Below are 25,002 nucleotides of genomic sequence, written 5' to 3' on the forward strand. Positions count from 1 at the left end.
AGGAAATGTGCCAGAAATGGACAATGCCTTAAGTGATTGATCTGAAAGTTTATAAAATATTAGATATCATTATTGTGATGATATTCACATGGGTAATTTCCATGCCTAACATAGCTCCACCATCTGGCCAACCAAAAAGTCTATCAGAAATGTGCTTTGCTTAAAATAAATGATCTGAAATTTCTCAGGTTAATATATATAATTATTATAATGACACCCAATGGGCCTGCCTTGCATTGCGCCCCCACCTGGCCAAGCGAGTAAATGTGGCAGAAAATAAAATACAAAAACAAATAGCACACGCATCAAATATGTACATTCACAAACGCACCACGTCGGTGCTTTGTTGGATTCCGACATGTCACGGGTTGCGGCCCGCAGGTGCTCGGGCCCGCCATTGCCGCTTGCGGCTATATTTAGGGCCCGAGCACCGAAGGGCGCAAGGCCCTATTGTTTTTGTAAGGATTATTATTATTATTATTATTATTATTATTTATTATTGTTATTCTACTTTTTTGCTTTCCTGTTTTTGAGGGAGTTAACATGGTCGAAAATTCTTGAAATTTGGAACACACGTCAGGTGTCACGCAACGCAGTTAGGTACAAGAGCGTGACCCCGGGCGTGGCCCAGGGACTCGCTAGCGCCCCCTTAGGTGACTGATTCCGTGGTTGGCAAATATTTTGAGGTGGTTAACGTAATCGAAAAGTCTTGAAATTTGGCACACACATCAGGTGTCACACAAAGCAGCTAGGTAAAAAAGCTTGGCCACGGGCATGGCCCAGAGACTCGCTAGCGCCCCCTTACGCCCCCTTAGATGACTGATCCCGTGGTGGGCATATACTTTCAGCTACACACACCAAATTTGGTAGGTGTTTGTATCTCCCCAAGATGAACAACTTTCGAATGTACAATGCATTAGCCACGCCCAACAGGAAGTGAGGTATTTGGGATTTTGTGCAGACTAATATGTGATGAAATATGTGATGAATCATGATGCCAAAGGAGGTGCTTCCCATGGGTGAAAACGCATGAAATTTGGCACACACATCAAGTGATACAGTGAATAGACAGGGATAAAAGCTTGGCACCGGGCGTTGCCCAGGAACTCCATAGCGCCCCCTTATGTCACTGTGACTTGTGGTTGGCATATAGTTTTAGATACACACACCAAATTTGGTGGGTGTATGTACCTCCCAAAAACAAACAACTTTTGTATTAACATGCCATTAGCCACGCCCACAGGAAGTGAGGTAATTGAGATTTTGTGCATTGTGGACATGATCAATTTTAACATACTCCTCCTAGACCAGGGGTCGGGAACCTTTTTTGCCTGGAGAGCCACTTTTACCATTTTTTTTTTTTTTTTAATCTCAGAAGAGCCACATAAAGACGGTTACAAGAAAAAGTTTAGATATTTAACGTACATTTACTTTCATTCAACAGAGGATTTTTAAATACATGTTCTACTAGTTTTAAAAGTAATGTGCAAGTAACTTGAAATGTAAAGTGGAATGACAGAAGTATAGGCCTTAGGCTTCCCATGTAGGCTAAACACCACCCCCTATTTTCCCAGTGTTCTTTTGGTATGCAAAGTAACCTCATAGTTAACAACATAACACTCAATTTTCATGACATGACATGTCATTGGCGAAATTGAACAGTAGGCCTACTGTACCAGAGATTAGATTTGGTGATGGCCTTGGAGTCTGGCTGGCTCATATTCAGTGAGGTGAAGTTTCATGCAAGAATTGAGGCTGTCATCATTTAAGGGCAACTCCACGCAAAACTGTCATATATCCATGTGACAGTTTTGCGCGGAATTGCCCTTAAACGTGAGCGCAGGTTTGTCTTTATATTTTTCATATGTGAGAAAGATTTCTCATATGCAAGTGGAACGGAACAGGGTTAACACAGCAATACTAACTCGTTGCCGTGTGCGATATATAACGCGCAGTTCATTTCGCGTTTTCAGAATCAGTCTTCGGATGGAAACTTTCCCATTTCAGCCCGCTTGTGTTCGCGCTCGCAAGCTGTGGTCACTGACGTTTCCTTTTTGACATTGTCCTTATCTAGCCTACAGCAAGCGCACACATAAACAATAACAATTAAAGTGTTCTCGTTCATCTTTTTTTCTCTTCGCCATTTTCTTTGTTTTGGATACAACCGTTAGCTAGCTGAATTTTTAAGTAAAGCATCAGCGGGTGGAATGTTATCTCGGCACAGCATTGTCCAATAAAAAAAACGCGTTTTTCATATCTGTACAGTAGCCTACATCGACGTAACCGTGAACTTCAGCGGTAGAGAACAGACATGGGATGGATTAAACTAGGCTACGTGAACATATATTATATTTCGAACACTATTTTAACATTTTGATTTCAGTAGGTCCATTTTTTATTTAATACAGTAGCAACATTATTCATGACTTATTGAGTAAACAAATGGCAGGTTTGTCCGAGAGCCAGATGCAGTTCCCAAAAGAGCCACATGTGGCTCGCGAGCCATAGGTTCCCGACCCGTGTCCTAGACGGTTGATCCGATTCATGTCAAAGTTGGTATACATGACGCCGAGATGTTACTGATTATAAATTGTGAAGCCTTTTTTTGATATGTTGTAATTTGACGAAATGGCGAAATTATTAATTTTAATACCCTTCCACATAAGCAATAAATGTGTCATAATTCACCATGCATGGCTTGAAATGTTTTACATTTCACAGGTCATTGAAGACCATGTTAATGATAATATTTACATGCCCATAATTCATGTTTGGCATAGCGCCACCAACTGGCAAAAGAAAGAATGACAATTACACTGATGTCACATGATCAATTTTAACATACTGCTCCTAGACGGTTTGTCAGATTCATGTGAAATTTGGCAAACATTATGCCAAGATGTCGCTGATGTTAAATTGTGAATGGATTTTTGAATGTTGTAATATATTTGATATGATTTTAATATCTCACCACATAAACAGGAAATGTGTCATAAATCACAGTGCATTGAATGAATGGTCTGAAACTTCTCAGGTTAATAGATATCATGATTATGATGATATCCAGACACCCAATGGGCCTGCCTGGCATAGCGCCACCACCTGGCCAAGCAGGAAATGTGCCAGAAATGGACAATGCCTTAAGTGATTGATCTGAAACTTTATAAAATATTGGATATCATTATTGTGATGATATTCACATGCGTAATTCACAGGCCTAGCATAGCGCCACCATCTGGCCAAGCAGGAAATGTGCCAGAAATGCTCTATGCTTTGAATAAATAGTCTGAAACTTTTCAGGTTAATAGATATTATGATTATGATGATATCCAGACACCCAATGGGCCTGCCTGGCATAGCGCCACCACCTGGTCAAGCAGTAAATGTGCCAGAAATGGACAATGCCTTAAGTGATTGATCTGAAAGTTTACAAACATTTTGGATATCATTATTGTGATGATATTCACATGTGTAATTTTCATGCCTAACATAGCGCCACCATCTGGCCAACCAAAAAGTGTATCAGAAATGTTCTTTGCTTAAAATGAATGGTCTGAAATTTCTCAGGTTAATATATATTATGATTATGATGACACCCAATGGGCCTGCCTTGCATTACGCCCCCACCTGGCCAAGCGAGTAAATGTGGCAGAAAATAAAATACAAAAACAAATAGCACACGCATTAAATATGTACATTTCACAAACGCACTACGTCGGTGCTTTGTTGGATTCCGACATGTCACGGGTTGCGGCCCGCAGGTGCTCGGGCCCGCCATTGCCGCTTGCGGCTATATTTCATTATTGGTTCAGCATATTGCAAAAACACAGTTTGATCAACGCCACAAAATGATAAACTTTATTTTTATCCCAACAATCGTCCAGTGATACTGATGTAAAATAGCCTATTATAAAATAAATAGTAAAAAAAAAAAATTGCTTTTCCACCCTGTTCTCGTTGCAGGCAATGAAGTGACTTGGCCTACAGGTCTTTTGTGAGCAGGAGCTGGGGTTTCCTTAGAAGAAGCGTCCGTGTCATGATCCTCTCGTGTGTGGTGCTACGCATATGGAGGGAGCTTCCGGATACTTCAGGGCAGTACGTTGGATTCAGACCCCTTTTCGACTGAACCGTGACACATGTTCAGCAACAGCATCCTCCATGGAAGGTCTGTCAAGCTGAGCACACAAGTCTTGGGGCACAGGAATCCGCTGGACGGCATCCCAATAAGGAAGAGGGTCTTTGATGATCTCGAAGAGGACAAGAAAGAGGACTTATATTGGATACTGTAATACAGTGCATTTTGCACATTTTGATTTGTTGTTTGTAATAAAAATATATATTTTATTAAACTTACAAATTATTTGGCAAGTCTGTACATAGTTTCTCCTTGGCTGTCTTCCGTTGTGGGGCATTCTCATTGAAGTGCATGGCTGCAAGATAAAACCTAAACCAAACAACAGAAATGTTGTAACACAAGTGAAAGTCACTTTTGCATACACACTAAGCTGTTAACTCACAGCAAAAGCATTTGCTAATATTCTAAGCCCTGCAAGATGCCACACTTGGAGCATCTGTTTGGCATGCTGCGTTTGTCATGTTGCCGTTCTTGTAATGTTATAAAATAAGAACGTGCAAATAAATCCATTGTATCTAGACAACACTGTTTTCAACATATCGACTAGATATCATTTGAATTGATAACGTGAAGTTGTTTCCACTTCCGACGTCAAAAACGTATGTGTTATATGGGTATGGGTTATATTACAGCTAGCAAGCAAACTATCGTGTTACTCCGCTTCAGTTAGCTATCTTGTTGAGAACATAACCTGTCAGAGACCTCGACAAACATGCATAGTAAAATGTAGGTTAACATGACAACACAGGTTTTATCCGAATGACACACAGGAAAATTAAATAGCCTTGCCAATGAACTAAATCACGCATTCTACTTGCTAGATACACGTTAGCATGGCTAATAACTGCTTAGCGACAAAATAATACTTACAGCATGCGGTTGTGATGACCTTACGGAACAGCCCCTCGTTTCAGTAACAGCAGCTTAGCAAATCCTGCTTAACTGTCCAAGGTTTTGAAAACTGACTTCGGTGAAATGTGTTGCAAATTAATAACGGAGTGTCGAACTTTGCAGGGATCTTCTGGTAGAAAAACATTATCCATGCCCCTCGAACTTTTGAATCCTTGGGAAGTCTCAGCTTTCTTTGTAGCCTAAGTTTCAGCCTAGAACACTGCATTTACAACCGTGGCTCATTTTCGATGTCCTTGAAGAACTGTCTGCTTTATAATTCCTGTGGAAGTAAACGAGTAAAACACACTACAGCACATTATATTAGGCTACAATTTAAATTGACATTTTAAATGCTATTATTTCCTCTCGTTTTCCACCTTGTGAACTCTACTAGGCTAGCCTACAATAAAGGCACATTATCTTTTGGCTATTGCGCAAAAGCCTCTTGTTCCATTCTTACAACATAGCCTGTCACAACATACCGTGACATGCGTATCTTTTCGGTAGTCATTTCCAACTTTCCACGCTAATGATGAAAAGTTTGAGAACCTGTGGCCTAAAACAATAGAACAATATTGGTAGATGATTGTCTATTGAGATGTCTCTTTGTTATTATTTTGCTAATTAATTGTTTGTTTGTTTTTCTACTATCTACTTGTTGTTAGTCACATGGTGTGTGACAATGGGAAGGCTCCACCCACTGAACACCTAAGGGTGTCCATTTTAAGCTTTGTTGTACTTCCTGTTTCTATGCCCTGATGAAGGCCAATATGGCCGCAACGCGTAGGCCCATGTGCTTTTAACCAGTTCGTGCCATGATTAATTAAAGGCTTTTTATACTTTTTCAACCTCAGAGTGCCTCTGCAAACTCTTTTTTTCTTTGGATTCTCACTTCACCCGTCGCAGAAGAGCACCTGAGCAAGTAATTATCTGAAGTCTCCTGAGCGCCCTAAGCCCTTTTGTGTCTCCTGAGCGCCCTAAGCCCTTTTGTGTCTCCTGAGCGCCCTAAACCCCTTTGTGTCTCCTCAGCGCCCTAAGCCCTTTTGTGTCTCCTGAGCGCCCTAAGCCCTTTGTGTCTCCTGAGCGCCCTAAGCCCTTTTGTGTCTTCACAGATGATTATCTGAAGTCTCCTGAGCGCCCTAAGCCCCTTTGTGTCTTCACAGATGACACACAGTAGACATAACAAACAAATGATTATCTGAAGTCTCCTGAGCGCCCTAAGCCCTTTTGTGTCTTCACAGATGACACACAGTAGACATAACAAACAAATGATTATCTGAAGTCTCCTGAGCGCCCTAAGCCCTTTTCTGTCTTCTTGGTAGATGATTGTTTGCTCTGAAGTGAATGGGTCACGATGGTCTGTCATTTTTAAAAAGTGGGTCCCCAGAAAAAAAGTTTGGGAAACACTGATATAAATAGCCAGTTTATGGTCTACAGTGTAGAGTTGGTAAGTTATGGTAAGCCAACTTGGGAGTGAATATACAGGGGGATTTGGCTCTTAGCCTGGCAGGTGCGCACGTAGACATAGCCTACGGCCGAACACTGCAAGCGCCAATGAATCGTGCTCTCACGACAACCACGTCGTTAACTTAAATAGGCCTACTGTAGGTTAACATCACTCTGAGTTCGCATTCAAGCAAGCAAAACGATGATTTGAATACATCTATTGCTCTGGAAGGGCAAGAGGTAACAACAGGACAACACAGAGACAGGCCAGAATGCAGGACTAATGTTATGAGAGTATTACAGTAATATGGGATATTCTACGGGAAAATATTACAACGGCAAGACAGCGGGGAAAAGTTAAAATGATAGGCCTAAACCCGGAAAAAGTTGGCATGTTAGGTATTTTTCGGTCCCTGTGATTATTTGTGAAATTGTGCAAACGGTCTTTTCAAGTCATTTGAGAAGGAAGGAGTGTAGCAAGCTCCCAAATTGACGCTCGTCTGAGAAATTGAGTTTTGGATAATGTTCAGCTTCGGCAGCTTTACAATGACTGAGGAAGCCTAGAGACGAGTCCATAGCAACAAGTTCATGTGTTGAATTTGTTATTACCCAGTGTGCTTTGTTGAATGGTCTCAATGTTTTATTGTTTTATTTCATGTGAATACTTACTAGAGGAGTAACTTATTTCAAGTAGGCTAATGCAGTTGCAGGAAGTGTGCATTTAGTTTCCATGCTTATTGTGTTTCCACAACAATGTAAGTGAGTAAATCTACTGAAATGGCCACCATCTTGGTGAAGTGTGATGTGTAAGATCAGAAAGCAGAGGGTGAGTTTAGAACGATAGCTTGCGTCGATGTGTTTCATAGCATTCATTAAGGTATCGACAATTGGCCGGGGAGGATCATGTCTTTTTTTGAAAAGACTGCTGGAGGGTCGTTGAAAATTTTCTTGCAGGCAGGGCAGGGTCATGCGACTTTTGATTGAAGCACTCAAAAACCCTCCGGTGACCCCGTTTATAAATAACGAACGGTCCTTACAGCAGAGCGCTTCTCTGGGAACCTGTTGGTAGCCTATAGCGTTCTAGAATCTGTGTTGTTTACCATCGTTTCTTGGAGGGGAGGGGGAAGGGCATCAGACATGATCAGTAGCCTACAGTAATCTAAGTAAGCTACGCTATAGGCAAAGATCATTAATTACATCCAGTCTGCATAAACATACCACTAACGTTACCTGATCCATGCATTTTATCTCTAGGCTACCAGTATTTTCATAGAATAGTTTAGAAGCCTAACTGTAGTGCGAGTCCCAAAGGGAACATGCAACAATGAACCTCTTCAGTATCCCTATAATATATGGTCAACAACCATATGAAAGGTCATGCTAAGAGTGGAGAACATAATATTGGCCTAGCCCAGTGGTCCTCAAATGGAGGTAGCCTATGTGAGATTTTAATATATATATAATATATAATAACTATATTTATATATTTGAGAGAACCTAATATTGGCCTAGCCTATTGAGTATGTGCATGTTTTTAATTATTGGCATGCTAAAATGACCTGAACAGCTGTCTCAAAGTTATTGAGAAAATATGGTAATTTAATTATAAAAATTTTTTGGTTGTTGGCTGTTTTTGCCATTAATAATAATAATTAGTGATGCACGATATATCGGCCGCCGATATAATATCGGCCGATATGGTCATTTTTTTACACATCGGTATCGGTCCGATGTCAAAATAGGGCCGATGTGAACAGGCCGATAATCATTCCTGTGTATTTGACGTGTGTGTAGCAATCCAAGCGTGTTATCTGTCTACACTGAATCTGTTAAATATGCCCTTCTATTGCATCATATTTCTTATTTAAAATAGCAGGGCAACAAGACTGACAGAAAGAAGACACTGGGCATCTGACAAAAGTTCTTTAAAAACGTTGCGTTGTATCGCGCTGCTCGCGTTGCTTGCAGTCAAGTTGATGGCTGGCTTGCATGTCATGTCACGCCTAGCACTACATCTCTCGCGGTACGCTAAATATAACTGTGTATCAGGCAGAATGTAGTTATATGGTCATAATAGGAATTTAATAGGGCTGTAACGATATGCGATTCAAAACTGAAATCGCAACACTCATATCCACAAACCTGTGTCGCGGTGTAGCAAGTGCTTTGCAGCTTACGCAGCCGCATAAACAACACACATCTCCCGCTTTACTTGGCGGTAGCCTACGTTGCTTTCATTGTAGACTTTACCAAACAGTATAAAACCCCTGTTAACCTTTCCTGCTTTGTTTCAGACCGTAGTCAGAAACGCAGGGGAGATTCGTTATTCGAGGGCCGATGTTATAAGATAGAATAACGTCGGGGTCACGGTCCCATTTCTGATGAGCAAAATACACGAGCTGAACTTTATGGAGTTTTATTTCGGACAGTAACACCGCTCACACTGTGTACAGACTCCAACTTGTGTACACTGTGTACAGACTCCAACTTGAACTTCCACACTCTATGTACACTGTGTGCTGTGTGTGTTTCACTAATTCACGGATTGGGATAAATGCAGAGACCAAATTTCCCTCACGGGATCAAAAAAGTATGGCACCAGGTTAACGGCACTACGGTGAGGGCTGGGAATTAAACCCACAACTACTCATTGTTCCATGATGTTCTATTCTTATGTGTCTCTGTCATGTCCCTACAGAAATGGACCTGTCCCCTACAGTCCCCGAGTCTCTGGTCCAGTTGAAGAGGGTATCAGTGGTGCTGGTGGACTGCTGCAGAACACAGGAACAACGAGGAAGGAACAGAGAGAACAACACAGATGCAGAACAATCCATGAGCCGTAAGAGATTGCGCGCGCACACACACACACACACACACTAGGGCTGTAACGATACACCAACCTCACGATTCGATTTGTATCACGATTTTTGACCCACGGTTCGATATGAATCTCGATTTTTCTTTTTTTTTTCCTTTTTTTTTTGGGGGGGGGGGGCATTTTTATTAAATAACATTTTAATAGCCTCCCTTAGAACACCAGAGGATTACAATATAATATATATTTTATTTTATATCCTGATATAAAAATATTTTTCTGAATGACTGATATTTATGACAGCACACTTTATGCAGATTAGCCTATAGCCTAGGCCTACTATTTTTTATTACAACTCTACCTCTTTAATTCAGCTGTCTGGTTGAAGCCTGGAAATATTGTAAACAAAGTAGCATATAGCTTAGCCTATCATAGTCTACTGATTGGGCTGTTCAGTTTCCCCATGTGTGTTTAAGTTTCAAGGTAATACTTGTTCTCCTTGGGACAGGCCCTTTTGGGAAACGTTGGTATTGAGATGATCAGTCAACTTCAATGCAAGAGTTTTAAACAAATATGTGCAGCATGCTAATGATGCTAAGCGGATTTAATAGTAATTTAGCTAGTTGTCTATGCGTCCTTGCTTTCACGATTGTGAATGTTTTATTTAAGTCGCGCGTGTTCATTGAGCAGGAGAGGGAGGGAGAGTGAGAGGGAGGGAGCGCGAGAGAGAGCGGGGCAAGGAGAGGGGGGTTTACTTTGGTAAAGTTGCACACATAGTCTACAATGAAAGCAAGGTGAGGTATGAAATTATTATTTATTTATTTATTTATTTTTGGACAACGTAGGCTACCGATAAGTAAAGCGGGAGCTGTGGGTTGCTTTTGCGGCCGCATAAGCTGCAAAGCACTGCGTGAAACACTAGGAAGGATGTGTCGCGATTCTGCCTTTCCACACCGCGACACAGTATCGTGGATATGAATGTCGCGATTTCGGTTTCGAATCGTAAATCGTTACAGCTCTAACACACACACACGTACACACACACACACACACGTACACACACACACACGTACACACACACACACACACAGACACACACAGACACACACTTAATTCATTTATCTGGAATGACCAATACTGATTACAACAACACAGCATTCCAAATATTAATAAAGCGCCCATTTATGTCTCGCACAGCAACACAAACACTGTGCAAGGGCTTACAGCTTTACATGTATATCAGTGGATAAATACCGTATTTTCCGGACTATTAGTCACACTTTTTTTTCAAGGGCTTACAGCTTTGCAGCGTGGTTATGATGCTAACCAGATTTAACCCTTAGAACCCGATTGACGCAAAGTGCGTCAAAAAACACACCCTTTCTTCTCTGTTACATTGCTCCGGAACTGTTCATCGCAGTGAGACCTTTATTGCATGACAGAGCAGAAGCGGGGCTTTCCAAAGAGACTACACACATGTCTGTACGATCAAGTATGAAAATAAAAAAAATCATGAAATTAAATCAAATTGCATCATATTTACAGTCTATACTTCTCTGCGTTCATCTGTGCACCATTACTCTTGTTTGAATTACTCGCAAACCCGTGATCGCAAGCATATCAGATGAAAGAGGAGACACAGGGCTATCCATTGGTACCAATTACATCCTTCTGGGTTATAACAGACGAAGTGACAGCAAAATAATAACTTCATATAGCTGGACTTACCCCACGTTTTTGTCTGTTTTTGTGGCAGAGCATGTTTATAATCCAACGCTATTGTGTGTTTCTCTATTCATAATCCGTTTTTGACATCCTAACAAATTCCTGCATGGCATCCAATTCAAGGCTCACATTGCATCCCAATTTGTTCAACAAAAAACACCTTTTTTGCCTTTACTTTGTTCATGGCAATGCAGTAAAAAGTTGAGAATCATTATGAGTGCATACACACAGGCTAACACGCAAACTCAGGTCAAGTCAGGTCAGATCAGTTCGTGTCACAGATATGGAGCGCAGAAAGGTCATTTTTCATCACAAAATAAAAAATGGCATATATTTCCGTAAATCACACACCACACATTTCTGTAAATTGTTCAGCCCCAGAGTATCCCTCCAACATGGCAATTATATTGTCCGATTCAGGACAGTCTGCCCTACACACACATGAAATGCATGTAGAGCTATGAGCTTGCTGTGGTGAGATACATGTCAAAATATAAGAGTTTTTATAATACACTTTTTATATTTTAATTCTTTAAAAATCTAAATAAAATCAATGCTAGTACTAATACATGAAATGATGCAGATCTGGATAGCCTAGACTCTGCTGAAAATAACAATATATAATATGTGTGTGTGGCAGTTACAATGACCAGAATAAATCCTTATGAATAAAGGAAAATGCCCTAAAAACAGCTTAGGGTTCTAAGGGATAAGCACTATTTAGTAGAACCTGTAAAAATCATTGTGTGGTGGTCAATGTTGATATTGTGGTGGGCCGCCACAAATAAGTCAATGTATGGGAAACACTGATTTATATATATGTTTTTTTTCCTCTTCATGACACATTTTTTGACTGGTGTGACTTATACTCAGGTGTGACTTATACTCAGGTGTGAGTTATACTCAGGTGCGATTTATACTCAGGTGCGACTTATAGACCGGTTTCACCCTCCCGGCGAACTCGGAGGACAAGCAACCGCTCTGAACCCTGTGCCTGTTCTGAACTTCCGACTGAATGTAACATTTTTACTGTACGGCAAAATTGTTAATTTTCGTGCTGTATATGGCTGTTCTAACCGCTCAACCCGTGATAAACGGGACTATTACCGTTTGCCTTCAATCCCGGCTGAACGTCATCATCAGGCAAGACGGGAGATGTATAGAAAACGTCGGGAAACATGGTTGAGAAAAATAAAGAGAGAAGATCTCTTAAGAGAGGACTCCACTAAAAGCCTTGACCACTTACGAGTCTGTAGTGACCATTTTATAACAGGTAATAGGCTATGTTAGGCTAAGAATCACGATGCATGGTATGCTTATTAACGGTAAATAAATATAAACAAAAGACGTCTATGAAATGTTGGATTATTGAATGGGGGTAAAACTCATAGATATCATGTTTTGGTTAGCAAGCACCTCGTATGACGACTTTGCCAGCACTAACTGCTGCTACTCAGAGCACAAGAGTTAAGCAATGTTTAGCCTCACTTCTCACTTCTATTCTATTCACTTCTTCTATTCTCACTTCTATTATCTGTAACCAGCCCAACTTTGACATAATATGAGTAGCATGACTTAAACTATATCACATTTATGTATGGGAGTAGCACAAGCCTAAAGTTTAGAGTAGCACTAGCTAGAAGGCTAACGTTAGCAGATAGCTACTAGCTATTGAGAGATCACATACAAACTAACCCTAGCATTAGACTTCTAGAAAAAAAAAAACATATTAATGTATAACAAAACATAGCAGCATTGTGTTACATTGAGACATACCTGAGATTCAGAGGAGTGGCATACACTAGCAATTATAGGGAGATAATCACTTGTCAACTGGGGAGTAGTCAACTTTCACACAGCTATAATTTATTTTACCACAAGGGGGTGGCATTATACAGCACATACTAGGCCTAACAATTAGCTCATGTGTTCTTTTATAGACAAACCCTCATCTCCTATGGATGAAAACAATCCAGATTAGGCTCCATCTCAAAATTTAGGACATCACTACCAAGAATTACAACCAAGCAGTATAGGTAGGCATGAAAGACTGCAGGAAAGAACAAAAAATGCTGCCAAAATCGTGCTCAAATCCACACCAAATGACTCCACCGGCAACTGTGAATCAGGGATTTCTTGTCAAACTGACATAACTATGAGTAGTTATGAAGAATCGGAAAGGGAAGTTTGCAGATTGGATCATGAACTAGGTAAATACAAACTTGACATGGATGGATTTGAGGGAAATGATGAAAAAACACTGCACTTTACTGGCCTTCCCAACTGGCAGCTATTGTTTTCCCTTTATGAATATGTGAGAGAAGACCTTGAGGGAACTCCATCATCAGTTCTAAGTCCATTCCAAAAATTGATCCTCGCAATCATGCGAATGAAACTTAATCTTTATGGGAAAAACTTGTGTTATAGATTTGGTGGAATCAGTGAAGCAACAGTATCAAGGATTTTTAATCTTGTATGATTGCCTCAAACCCTTAATTATCTGGCCTGAAAGAGAAGAACTGAAAAAAAACAATGCCTATGGACTTTAGGAAGCATTCCCCAAATTGTATCGTAAATTTTCTTGGAGCGACCCACCAATCCACTGGCTAGAGCCCAAACATACTCGTCATATAAACACCACAACACAGTAAAGTATTTGATTGGAATAACTCCACAGGGCACAGTAAGCTTCATCTCAGATGGATGGGGTGGCCGGGTTTCAGACAAGCATCTGACTGAGCAGAGTGGGTTGCTAGAAAATCTGATTCTGGCAGACCGAGGGTTTGACATCCGCGAGACAGTAGGGTTATACTGTGCCACAGTTAAAATGCCAGCATTCACAAAAGGCCAGGCACAGTTGACTGGGATTGAGGTGGAGCAAACCAGAAGGATAGCCAACTTAAGAATTCATGTGAAGAGTCATCGGTAACATCAGGAAGAAGTTCTCCATAATGAGTTCAACCATTCCAATTGATTTCACCAGGGTGCACAGTTCAAATTTGCCAACTCTCTATACAATTGTGCAACTCTGTTGTCCCATTTGAATGACTCACAACTTTGTTACAGTGCAAGAATTAATTTAAATTAATTCTATGAAAATTGATTGTTTTTATTGTTTCATATTTCAATTTCACAATCCACTCTCCGTTTCTTTGTTTCTGTGGAAGGTTGGTGATTAACAGTTGGCTTTGGTGCTCTTGAATAAAATTTAGCTGCCAACTCTGGAAGTAGTGCTTGTTCAAAAAATTCTTTGGCCTTTGGTAGCTTATCCGTCATGAAAGGTTCATCTGGATAGATTCTCTCAACGAAGTTGGCGGGCCAAACCACAAAGTCACAATATTTATGTGACTAGGAGTTGAGCTTGGACCTGTAAATAATTTCCAGTATTCAATTGAATAACACACTGTTTGTATAAGTTTAGACTGACTAATTTGGGATTACTAGATTTGCTTTTACCTGATAGTAATATTGATGAGTATGTTTAAGTGTATAGCTCTCATCTCCTTTCCTTTCAAGGCAAAAATGTTTGTCCTTCAAAGCTGAGTCAATTGAGGCATCCTTGTGAGTGAAGGGGCACTAAAAAAATAAGTTGTAGTTTGTTTTAATAAGTAAGGTAACAAAATTTCAAATTTGGTTCATTTAAAGACCCATTACATGTTGTAAGCCTATTTACCTTGATCTCACATATTCCAACACCACATTTGCACGACACCAGCCCATCAGGTGAAGCACCCATGTATGCGTTGCTTTTGTGTATGAAAAGTCCACAATCCTGCACCTTGAAAGTACCATGTCTCTCCTTTGTTTGCTCTACATAATCATTCCTTGCAGTTGCCTCTTTTCTTCTACCCCACTGAGTAGCTTCTGTTGCAAATCTCTTGGTCTCTGGATAGCAGATTCCCATTACAAGGCTGTGTGCTGGCTGTTTAGGGTTTGTCTGACAAACTGCTTTGAATTTTGAAGCAGTTATCCTTCCAGATCTCATCCTGTGTGACTGAGACTGTGCTCTTGTTTCTCTTTCCACTGCACGTGGTTGTGCCTCTGTAATTGTGAAGTATTTAGCCGCTTTGGGAATTGTTTTTTTAAGAATTTCGTCAAATGTTGCATCACTTAGTGATTTATCATTAAGGCCAATTAATAATGGAGGGAGGTCAAGCTTTAAAGACCTAGGCAAATATGCACCTGAATATTCTGGGATGAGGGACAAAACAGCTGGCTTAGAAGGGCAATTATGTAAAGATTTAAGAAATGCACCAACTTTTTCAGAAGCTGGAGTATACTTGGGTTCAGGTAATTCTGTGTTAGTAGACTTAACAAAATCTATGTCTCTTAATCTGGCATACACTGTTTTTGTTGCTGCAGGCAAAACCCAATATGCCTTTTTGTCTGTCACTGTGAGGGAATCACGACGTTTAACACCGACCTCTGTGGCCCACTACATAGAGGCAACATGAGTGCAACTCTCCCCTAGGCCTGCCATGCAATTGCAATGTGCAGCCAAAAGCTTCCCCTTTTTTTCAAATATGACCCATGGTGTTAGAAGCGCGTTTAATTTTCTGAGAATGATTAACCTGGGGATAAAATAAAGACATAAGTTAGCTTTTTCTGAACATGACCAGGTCTAAAGGCTTTTAGTAAAACATCTGTAGCCCACTTTTACTCAGCTGTGCCTTTAAGACTCCCTCCCACTCCGGAAGTAACCTGGCTGCCGGCGTTGTCAAACTTTTTGAGACATGCAACAGTCTGACTGATTTGATAGCTGAATGCAATGTAAGTAACAGCTTTATTTCTGTCATTGCTTGTTAATCTTATTGCTGGGTCTTGACACCAAAATTGTCTGAGGACAACAACGGTGATAGAGATTTTGAACAAGAGCTAGCTGGACCGCGGTAATGTTTTTAGCAAAGCAGTCAGTGTTTCCCCTAGAATTTTTTCCAGCAGCGGTGCTGTTGATTGTAGGAAGCCTAACCCCAAAAAAAGAAAAATTTGAAAAAAAATGGATTTTTGTGAAAGAAATGGACAGATTGAGTTACAAATTATGACATAACTATCAACACAAGCATTTACAAAGCATGATTATTGCAGTACTTGAACAGGATTATTCATGTTTTTCTTTCACCTTTTTCATTTACATTATTAGTAATTAGCCACTGTACAACTGTACACTGTAGGCCACTGTACAAACTATTACTATTATTTAGAATATACAGTGCTGTGCATAAGTTCAGACATTTATTTATATAATAACATTTATTTATTTACGATACATGATACATTAAAAAATAATTGATGTCCTATTATTTTTTTTAATTAAGGCATTAAGACAAAAGGCAAAACATGTTTTATTATAATTTATAATTTTGGTGAGCTCTACAGGAATTACAAACTATCTCCAGATGTAAATGGTTGCGTATCCTATTACTAAAATTCAATTAAACCCACCAATAGCCTACCTAGACCTTAGTTTCACAGCCTATGTATGTTAGCAACACAGGGCTTGAAAGCATTGCCTGTATCACAAACAAAATTGAAAGCATTATCTGGGAATAGGCTACTTGGGCGAGCTATCTCGCTGGCGTGTTTAATTTGGTTCCTTGGTTAACATAATGTAGGCTACGTTTTTTTGCACAAAATTGTGTCTGCTAATAAACTTAAACATAAACACAAACAAGCGTGATCATCTGTGGAATCCCTGACTGCGCCTTCAACGTTAGCCTACTATTATTTGTTGACATGAAACCTGAACGAACGGCAGCTGTTCCTAAAGATCACTTGCGTGTTTTTTTTTTTTTGTTTAATTTTAATTAGGCAACTTTTTTTGCAGAGGCGCTTGAATTCCAGGAGCGGCGTGTAACTGCTCTCTTTAAAAAGCAGATACATCCCGACATATATGTATGTCAGATCGGGCCAGGGGTCCAAATCATCTTTTAGATCCGCTTTGCAGATTGCGTAAGGATCTGTACAGCTAATGACATTTGTTCCATGTACCGTTTCTTGGTCTCCGCATTTTTTATAGCATTAAAGTACCCGGGCAGCATAGGGCCACTTTTCTTTGCCATGATCATGTAGTAGCTAGTCTAACACAATGCGCTTCTGGGGGCTGTCCTCCGAATTCGGAGACTTAGAACACACACACACACACACACATGCACACACACACATACCCTCACTCAGTGAATTTATAATGTTTGTATAGTTTATTTCTAGTTATTGCATAATGGAAAAAATCATAATCAAGATAATTTTGTGTTTTGATGAAAATTGTAATTAAGATTATCGATTACTGATTATTTATTAGCCTTAGCCATTATTTCCACAACCGCAGATCACTAATAGGCTATGATATGGAAATCAAGTGAAGTTGAATAACTTAAACAGCAGATGCATTAGCCTACATTTGTGATTAGTTTTGGACTCAGAACTTATGATATTTATATTCATGAGTAACTTATGTCCTGATGTTTAAGTGTGTTCTTCTACATATGAGATGACCGTTATGATATTTATATTCATGAGTAACATATGTCCTGATGTTTTAGCCTACATTGTGATTATATTCTGTGGTGTGTGGCATATTCTGGCATTTTGAATAGATAAATCCAGACGTTCTACTTCTGTCGTGTTTGTAGGCTTGCCTACATCTCTGCCATGTTTGTAGACCTGTAGCCTACATCTCCGTCATGTTTGTAGACCAGTAGCCTACATCTCCGTCATGTTTGTAGGCCAGTAGCCTACATCTCTGCCATGTTTGTAGGCTTGCCTTCATCTCTGCCATGTTTGTAGACCTGTAGCCTACATCTCCGTCATGTTTGTAGACCAGTAGCCTACATCTCTGCCATGTTTGTAGACCTGTAGCCTACATCTCTGCCATGTTTGTAGGCTTGCCTACATCTCTGTCATGTTTGTAGACCTGTAGCCTACATCTCTGCCAGGCATAAAAAAAAAAAAAAGGTTTGGTTCCTGTTGGTTGTCAGTTGAGGCCATGGGTCGGTAGGGATTATTTTTTTCTTTTATTTTTTCCCCAGTGGCAGTAAGGGATAGGTAGGATAGGAGGTTTTTTGAGACTGTTGCGATCTAAAATGTCTGGATGGAAGTTGCGGTGTTTTTAGCTGTTTCTTGTGGAGAAATTGCGGGAGGAAGTAAATATATATATATTTTTTTTTTAATGTAGGGCAATTAAGGTTAGTAAGACCAAAATCACACTGATCATCTTGATGCTTATTAAAAAAGGATAATCAAAGGTAAACAGTAAGGATTACAGAAAATCAAAGTAGGCCTACTTTATTTGTGATAATGCTTTGACTGAGGTAATTCACAAAGCAGTATAACCTTTCGTAGAACTGTCCAAAAAAGACAGTCACCTAAAGAGATGATATCATGTCATATATTTCAATACATTCATATATTTCGTGATTCATATTAAGTTTATATCTTTTTAATAATTCATAGACTGTGGCCTGCATAATTACTACCAGCAAGTAAGTATCTAGTAATTTCATATTGATTTAGAATATTTGACTACATTTCTGTTTAATGTCATTGATGGTGTACGTCTAATTGACTGCCTGCCCCTTTAAGGACGTGCGAGTAGCCTATTTACATTTCTGAGTGGATTGGAAGGCTTGCATCTCACTGTGTTCGGCTCCGAGTGTAAATCACTTTTTGCCTAGTGCATTACGATATGTGGATGCAATTGGGAATGTCTTCTATGTCATTAGTTAAAATAAATGTTAAAAAAACAACTCGAATGAAATCATTCTTGGATCATAGAAGAGGTAAATGTCTTGCAATTTTATTATTTTTTATGATTTTGGTAGCACTACTCAAACTAAGCCCACAAACATGACATAAGCTAAAAGGACATATCCAGGTAAACATTTGCCAATGGGTTGCATAGCCTACTCAAATGTCAGTACACTACTTACTAGTGTTGCACGGTGCACCGATACTACAAAAGTATCGCAATACCCTGAAATTAAAAATGTCACGATGCCTAATTTTATTAGTATCGATACTTTTGAGAATGACCATGTTCTTTTGAAGTAACATGCGTGTGCACAAGTGTTACGTGCCCTTGTGTAGCCTACTTGGCTGTTCTAGTCTCACCCTCTACCTGCATTCTCTCTACCTGTCATTACCCCTTATTGTGTGCAGGTGTGCTGGCGTATGCGAGTTGGCCTGCCTATAAAAGCCGCCTTTTCCAACATGGCCGCAGCTCGATCTCGGATCACACGCTGTTTACAGACCGATTCAGATACGGATTCTATTCTCGCCGTTTCGCTACTCTGCTCACGAATTGTCTTTTCTTTTCCTCGTTTTTCGAAACTGACCTTTGTAACTGGTGACGGGCCGGTGAATTTTTTGTTTGTTTTCCCACATTAGAATAGCTGGATGTTAGTGTAGAAGGTAAGCCGTGCGGAAGACTCACGCATTTTTATTTCGAGGAGGTAAGGTAGAATTTGCTTAAAACTATTAGAAGGTTAGGAAGCTTGCTAGAATCTGTTTTTAGTTATTTATTACTGTGCTTTCGAAGCATTGGCATCGTTGCTGAAGTCTCAGTTCGTCCAAAATAAATTAACATTTATATTTTTCTTATTCCTGACTCCTGGGCCTTTCTTATGTCGTGTTTCCATTTTCATATTTTATTGGATTCATAACAACAAGGCATGCTTCTAGCGCCTCCTTCCCTAACCTGTGGCTGTGCGTCTTTTCTCCACACACACACGTAAGCGCAGCTGTCGTGCTATAAACAGCGAGACATGGCTGCTAGTTCAAGTGATGCTATGGTAACACATCATAGGCTAATATCAAGTTGATATGCTCACTTGCATCTCACAAGTTTGTGTTGCTAACCTACCTAGGCTGTGGGATTTTGGTTATTTAGGCCTACTTTTTGGGTTCAATGTAATTTAGAAATAGGCTAAGCAACCATGGCAAACATTTACATCTGAAGAGAGATCCTTGCTAACTATCCCGCTAGCTCAGGTCACGTTTGACAATTATTGCTCGCTAAAATCATTAATGAACATTGCAAGACGTCCACTTATCTCTTCTATGATCCCAGAAAGATTTTCTTCGACTTGTACATTTTTTGAACATTTATTTTATCTAATGACATACAAAACATAATTAATTGCATCCACATATCCTTATGCGCTATGTGCAACTTTATTCACTAGACTAAAACCGTGAGACAAGGTCAGTTACTCTCACTCTTAATCTCTTAAAGTGACACGCACTCAATTACACCTACACATCACCAGTGTGCACTCAATTAGACCTACACACCACATTAAAGATATGCCTAAGTGTAATAGTTTAAAAATAGTTATAGTTTTAGAATAGTTTTCAAACTGCTAATATATTTACTAGTAATTATGGAGAATATATGAAATATGTAGTATCGAAGAAGTATCGAAATCACAATTGTTGACTTGGTATCGGTATCGAAACATTAATTTTGGTATCGTGACAACACTACTACTTACTTACTTTCATAGCCTAGGTAGGTTAGCAACACCAGGTTGAGAGATGCAAGTAAGCAGATTATTAACGTTAGCCTTCTATTTATTGTCATCAAAACTGCAGAGGAACGAACACGTTAGGGCAGTCTTTGGTGTCATATGTAGAAGGTGCAGAAGTAAGTGTGCCATCTGGCTCAATATTCTGCGCGAGGGACTGTTGTGGTAGGTGAAATTTCACGGTGAAACTACAATGATTGGTCAAATTTGCGAAAAAGTTGCTGTGTTTGGACAAAATTGCGAGTGCCTTGGTAAGTGATGAAAACAATCGTCTTCGTGAACAGCTGTGCATAGGCTACTTTGTAAAAGAGAGAATACGCTCATCCCTATACATAACGCAAGGGGTAATTCATGTAATTATAGTTCGCCTTTTATTTGTGGATTTTTAATGTAGCCTAGACTATTTAGTGTTATTTCTTCCCCAAGCTCATAAAATACATTTGGGTCGCACATAAATTGACAGGGTCGGTCGGAAACTGGAACCCAAGAATTATTTTATTTTTTATGCCCCATGTTTGTAGGCTTGCCTACATCTCTGTCATGTTTGTAGACCTGTAGCCTACATCTCTGTCATGTGTGTAGGCTTGCCTACATCTCTGCCATGTTTGTAGACCTGTAGCCTACATCTCTGCCATGTTTGTAGACCTGTAGCCTACATCTCTGTCATGTTTGTAGACCTGTAGCCTACATCTGTCATGTGTGTAGGCTTGCCTTCATCTCTGTCATGTTTGTAGGCTTGCCTACATCTCTGCCATGTTTGTAGACCTGTAGCCTACATCTCTGCTTGTATCTGCACTAGTTGGCCCTCCATCGCAGCATATTAGCAGCTTTTCTCTTTCTCCTCTCCTACATCTTTTCTAGCCCAGCCCCTTAACCACTCCACTACCTAACTATTCTAGAATACATGAATTGTTCCATGATGTTCTATTCTTATGTGTCTGTGTCTACAGAAATGGACCTGTCCCCTACAGACCCAGAGTCTCTGGTCCAGTTGAAGAGGGTATCAGTGGTGCTGGTGGACTGCCGTAGAACAAAGGAACAACGAGGAAGGAACAGAGAGAACAACACAGATGCAGAACAATCCAAGAGCCGTAAGAGGTCACACACACACAAAGACACACACTTAATTAATTTATCTGGAATGACCAATACTGATTACAACAACACAGCATTCCAAATATTAAAAAATGTATGTTCATTCATACCCCTGGCAAATAAAGGAATACGCCACCCCTAGGTCAAATTGGGTCACTCCCCGCAGTCCCTAGAGTTGGATGAGTGAGCCAAAGAGTTTTATAGCCGACCCAGCCATTGTCCTAATCTAGAAATGGCCCGGTTAGCTTTTGCTTAGCGTAGTCGCTGTAATCCAGCGATATCAGCTAGCATGTCGTTGCAAAAGTGAATGAAATAACTCAAGATTTTTTATAATTATTTCTCGTAACCTGTACATTCACATCGAGTACAAATATCAATGCAAATTAACACGAAGGGATTTACTAGACCAATTTAGATTTGGAACTATTTTCGGGCATAGCACCGTCAAATCACCACTGCCAGGCGCAAAGACATCACGCAGCATCTGTAAACCCTCAACTTCCGGCAATACACCAGCGTGACTACCAAGTTCTCTGCTACTAGGCTGACACTGACAGGTGGGCTTTCTCTAAGAGTTCTAATGGCGATGAATATGGAAGATTACACGATAGACGAAGACGATTACTTCGACTACCAAGATCCAAGACCCTACCTTTTCGAACCCGAGTTCAACTAAGAGGTAGCCTGACGAGCCAGACCCACATTAAAATGTAGGGTCTGGGCACTCACCGTTCGCAGTGCTCAGTCCGAGGGGCGGGATAATCAGTTGTCTTTCAAATTCCCTCTGCACGCAATAGGACAGCGGCAGCGCTATGAGTCCCATGCGTTTCCCACCATGGGAAGCTAGTTGGCTAGTTCAAACATTTTCCAACTTAACCCTTAGAACCCTAAGCTGTTTTTAGGGCATTTTCACTACCTTTATTCATAAGGATTTATTCTGGTCATTGTAGGTGCCACACACACATATTATATATTGTTTTTTTCAGCAGAGTCTAGGCTATCCAGATCATTTCATGTATTAGTACTAGCATTGATTTTATTTTGATTTTTAAAGAATTAAAATATAAAAATCATTTTATAAAGTCTTATATTTTGACCTGTATCTCACCACAGCAAGCTCATAGCTCTACATGCATTTCATGTGTGTGTAGGGCAGACTGTCCTGAAACGGGCAATATAATTGCCATGTTGGAGGGATACTCTGGGGCTGAGCAATTTACAGAAATATGTGGTGTGTGATTTACGGAAATAAATGCCATTTTTTATTTAGTGATGAAAAATGACCATTCTGCGCTCCATATCTGTGACACGAACTGATCTGACCTGACTTGACCCAAGTTTGCCTGTTAGCATGTGTCACTATGGTGTATGCACACATGATGATTCTCAACTTTTTACTGCATTGCCATGAACAAAGTAAAGGCAAAAAAGGTGTTTCTTTGTTGAACAAACTGGGATGCAATTTGAGCCTTGAATTGGATGCCATGCAGGAATTTGCTAGGATCTCAAAACCGGATTATGAACATGTTTTGCCATAGAGAAACACACGATAGCGTTGGATTATAAACATGCTTTGCCACAAAAACAGACAAAAACGTGGGGTAAGTCCAGCTATATGAAGTTCTATTTCTTCTAACTTCTCTTTCTTCTAAGTTCTAACTAATGAGTTTCTGCAGTCGTAATGGTACCAACTTCTATCTCGTAAATTACCCCACTAATAATGCCCTGAATGGTACGAAACTGCTACAGTATGCTCTTTACTCATAAAACGAGGCATTGAAAAGTTTGTAAATACACCAGGAGTTTATTTAAATAAGACTTGCCTGATGTATGCTACTATCTGCTACTATACCGCTAGGCTTGGGTATCGAGTATTGGTTGGAACCGGGACTATCTTTGCGATTTTCCCAGAATCGTTCAAAAGTTTAAATTTCGATTCCTAGTTTCAATTCCCAGTCCGCCGACCAAAAGAAGAAACGGCTGAACACCAACGAAGAAGCACATAAGTTCAGACTACTTCATTCAGAAAGCAGGGTTCCCGTAGCCTAGAAATCTAGACGCGGCTCTAGCGGCAGCAAATTACATTTGCTGTCAGGGCTAGTCTAGCAACTCTCCGTTGGCTTGTAAGCTCCAGAAATCGAAACTTAATCAGACCAATGAAATCGTGTATAGAGTCATTAGGTGGGCTTAACATAATGATTGATGGCAGAGTTGCAACGGTTTGGCTTGAACTCCCTGCTACTTGAAAACAAATAAGATGGATGTTGCTGCTGGCGAACAGTGTGACACGAGTTAAGCTTTTATTAAGTTGGCAAACCTTTGAACTAGCCAACTAGCTCCGCTGGTGGGAAACGCATGGGACTCATAGCGCTGCCGCTGTGCTATTGCGTGCAGAGGGAATTTGAAAGACAACTGATTATCCCGCCCCTCGGACTGAGCACTGCGAACGGTGAGTGCGCAGACCCTACATTTTAATGTGGGTCTGGCTCGTCAGGCTAGGGTTCCCGCGGATCTTTAAATAGTCTTAAATACAACTGAATTTTTGAAGGAGAGGTATTAAATGTGCGTATGGTACCGCCAGCGAGTGCAAGAGAGCGAGTGATGTCTCAATCCAGTTTCGTGTATTTAAAACGCAATTGTATAAGTGACTAGGCTATTAGGCTACGGGAGGAAGTGTAGTGGTTGCAGAGTGAAGATGTTTTTCACGGGTGTGGTTAAAGGTGTGAAAACGGTAATAATACAGTAGGCTTATGTAGCCTACAAAATAATATGCCTGACGTTTTCGTTGTGTAGCTGAGGCTAGAGAGATATACAGGTAGCCTACGTGGAATGAGGAAGCCTACGGTAGAATGAGCGGGAGAAAGAGCGATAGGTTGGCCATACGTTCGAATTTAGGCCGGATATATGGATTTTAAAAGCCCTGTCCGGCGTCCGGTGCAGCCTCAAGCCGGACGCTCATTTGTTCTCCTTTTTGGAGTTGCGCTTGGCATCTAAAATCGTTGCTCAGACGCAGCATCGTACGCAAAGACTGCTGTTCAAATTATGTGCAGTGCTTCGCAATCAGGAGGAAATACTGTATGTTAAGTTGATCTGTTTGCATCTTTCCAGCGTGTGTTGCTGGCCTAGCCTAGGGAAGAAAATATCTGTCTATGTTATAATAGCCTACCTGTAATATCTGCCAGCAGCTTGCTTGCCAGCGTTTCCCAGTAGGCTAGGCCTACTTTGCAAAAGTTGTGAACTATAACCGCATATTTTTTGAATGTCGGCGACTGGCTACATAAAAAAAAATGTGCGTTCATAATAAGTGCGTGCTTGAGATGAAACCAGCAGTTTTCAGCAGGATCATGCGAGGAGGACCTGTCTCTTAATTAATT

At 40.3% G+C, this 25,002-nt stretch overlaps 1 protein-coding gene and 1 long non-coding RNA gene across 2 annotated transcripts in view; one reads left to right on the forward strand and one right to left on the reverse strand.

Annotated features, from left to right (window-relative positions):
- The window catches only part of LOC143121752 (uncharacterized), a 55,465-nt gene that overhangs the window by 16,973 nt on the left and 13,490 nt on the right, over positions 1–25,002 (forward strand). Inside the window, exons 2-3 of the mRNA XM_076282328.1 lie at positions 9,171–9,311; positions 21,484–21,624. Coding sequence (XP_076138443.1) covers positions 9,173–9,311; positions 21,484–21,624 — 280 coding nt within the window. The 5' untranslated portion in view covers positions 9,171–9,172. The remainder of the gene's footprint in view (positions 1–9,170; positions 9,312–21,483; positions 21,625–25,002) is intronic.
- On the reverse strand, positions 3,936–5,021 carry LOC143121801 (uncharacterized). Its single transcript, XR_012986539.1, has 3 exons — positions 5,006–5,021; positions 4,355–4,444; positions 3,936–4,247 (listed from the first exon to the last, which is right to left on the reverse strand). It is a non-coding gene; the product is annotated as an uncharacterized LOC143121801 (long non-coding RNA).

Source organism: Alosa pseudoharengus, unplaced genomic scaffold (genome assembly GCF_046254945.1).
Source record: "Alosa pseudoharengus isolate Yale_2024_CS ecotype anadromous, Long Island Sound unplaced genomic scaffold, YU_APseudo_1.1 YU_APseudo_1.1_scf_1, whole genome shotgun sequence".
Lineage (NCBI taxonomy): Eukaryota > Metazoa > Chordata > Actinopteri > Clupeiformes > Clupeidae > Alosa > Alosa pseudoharengus.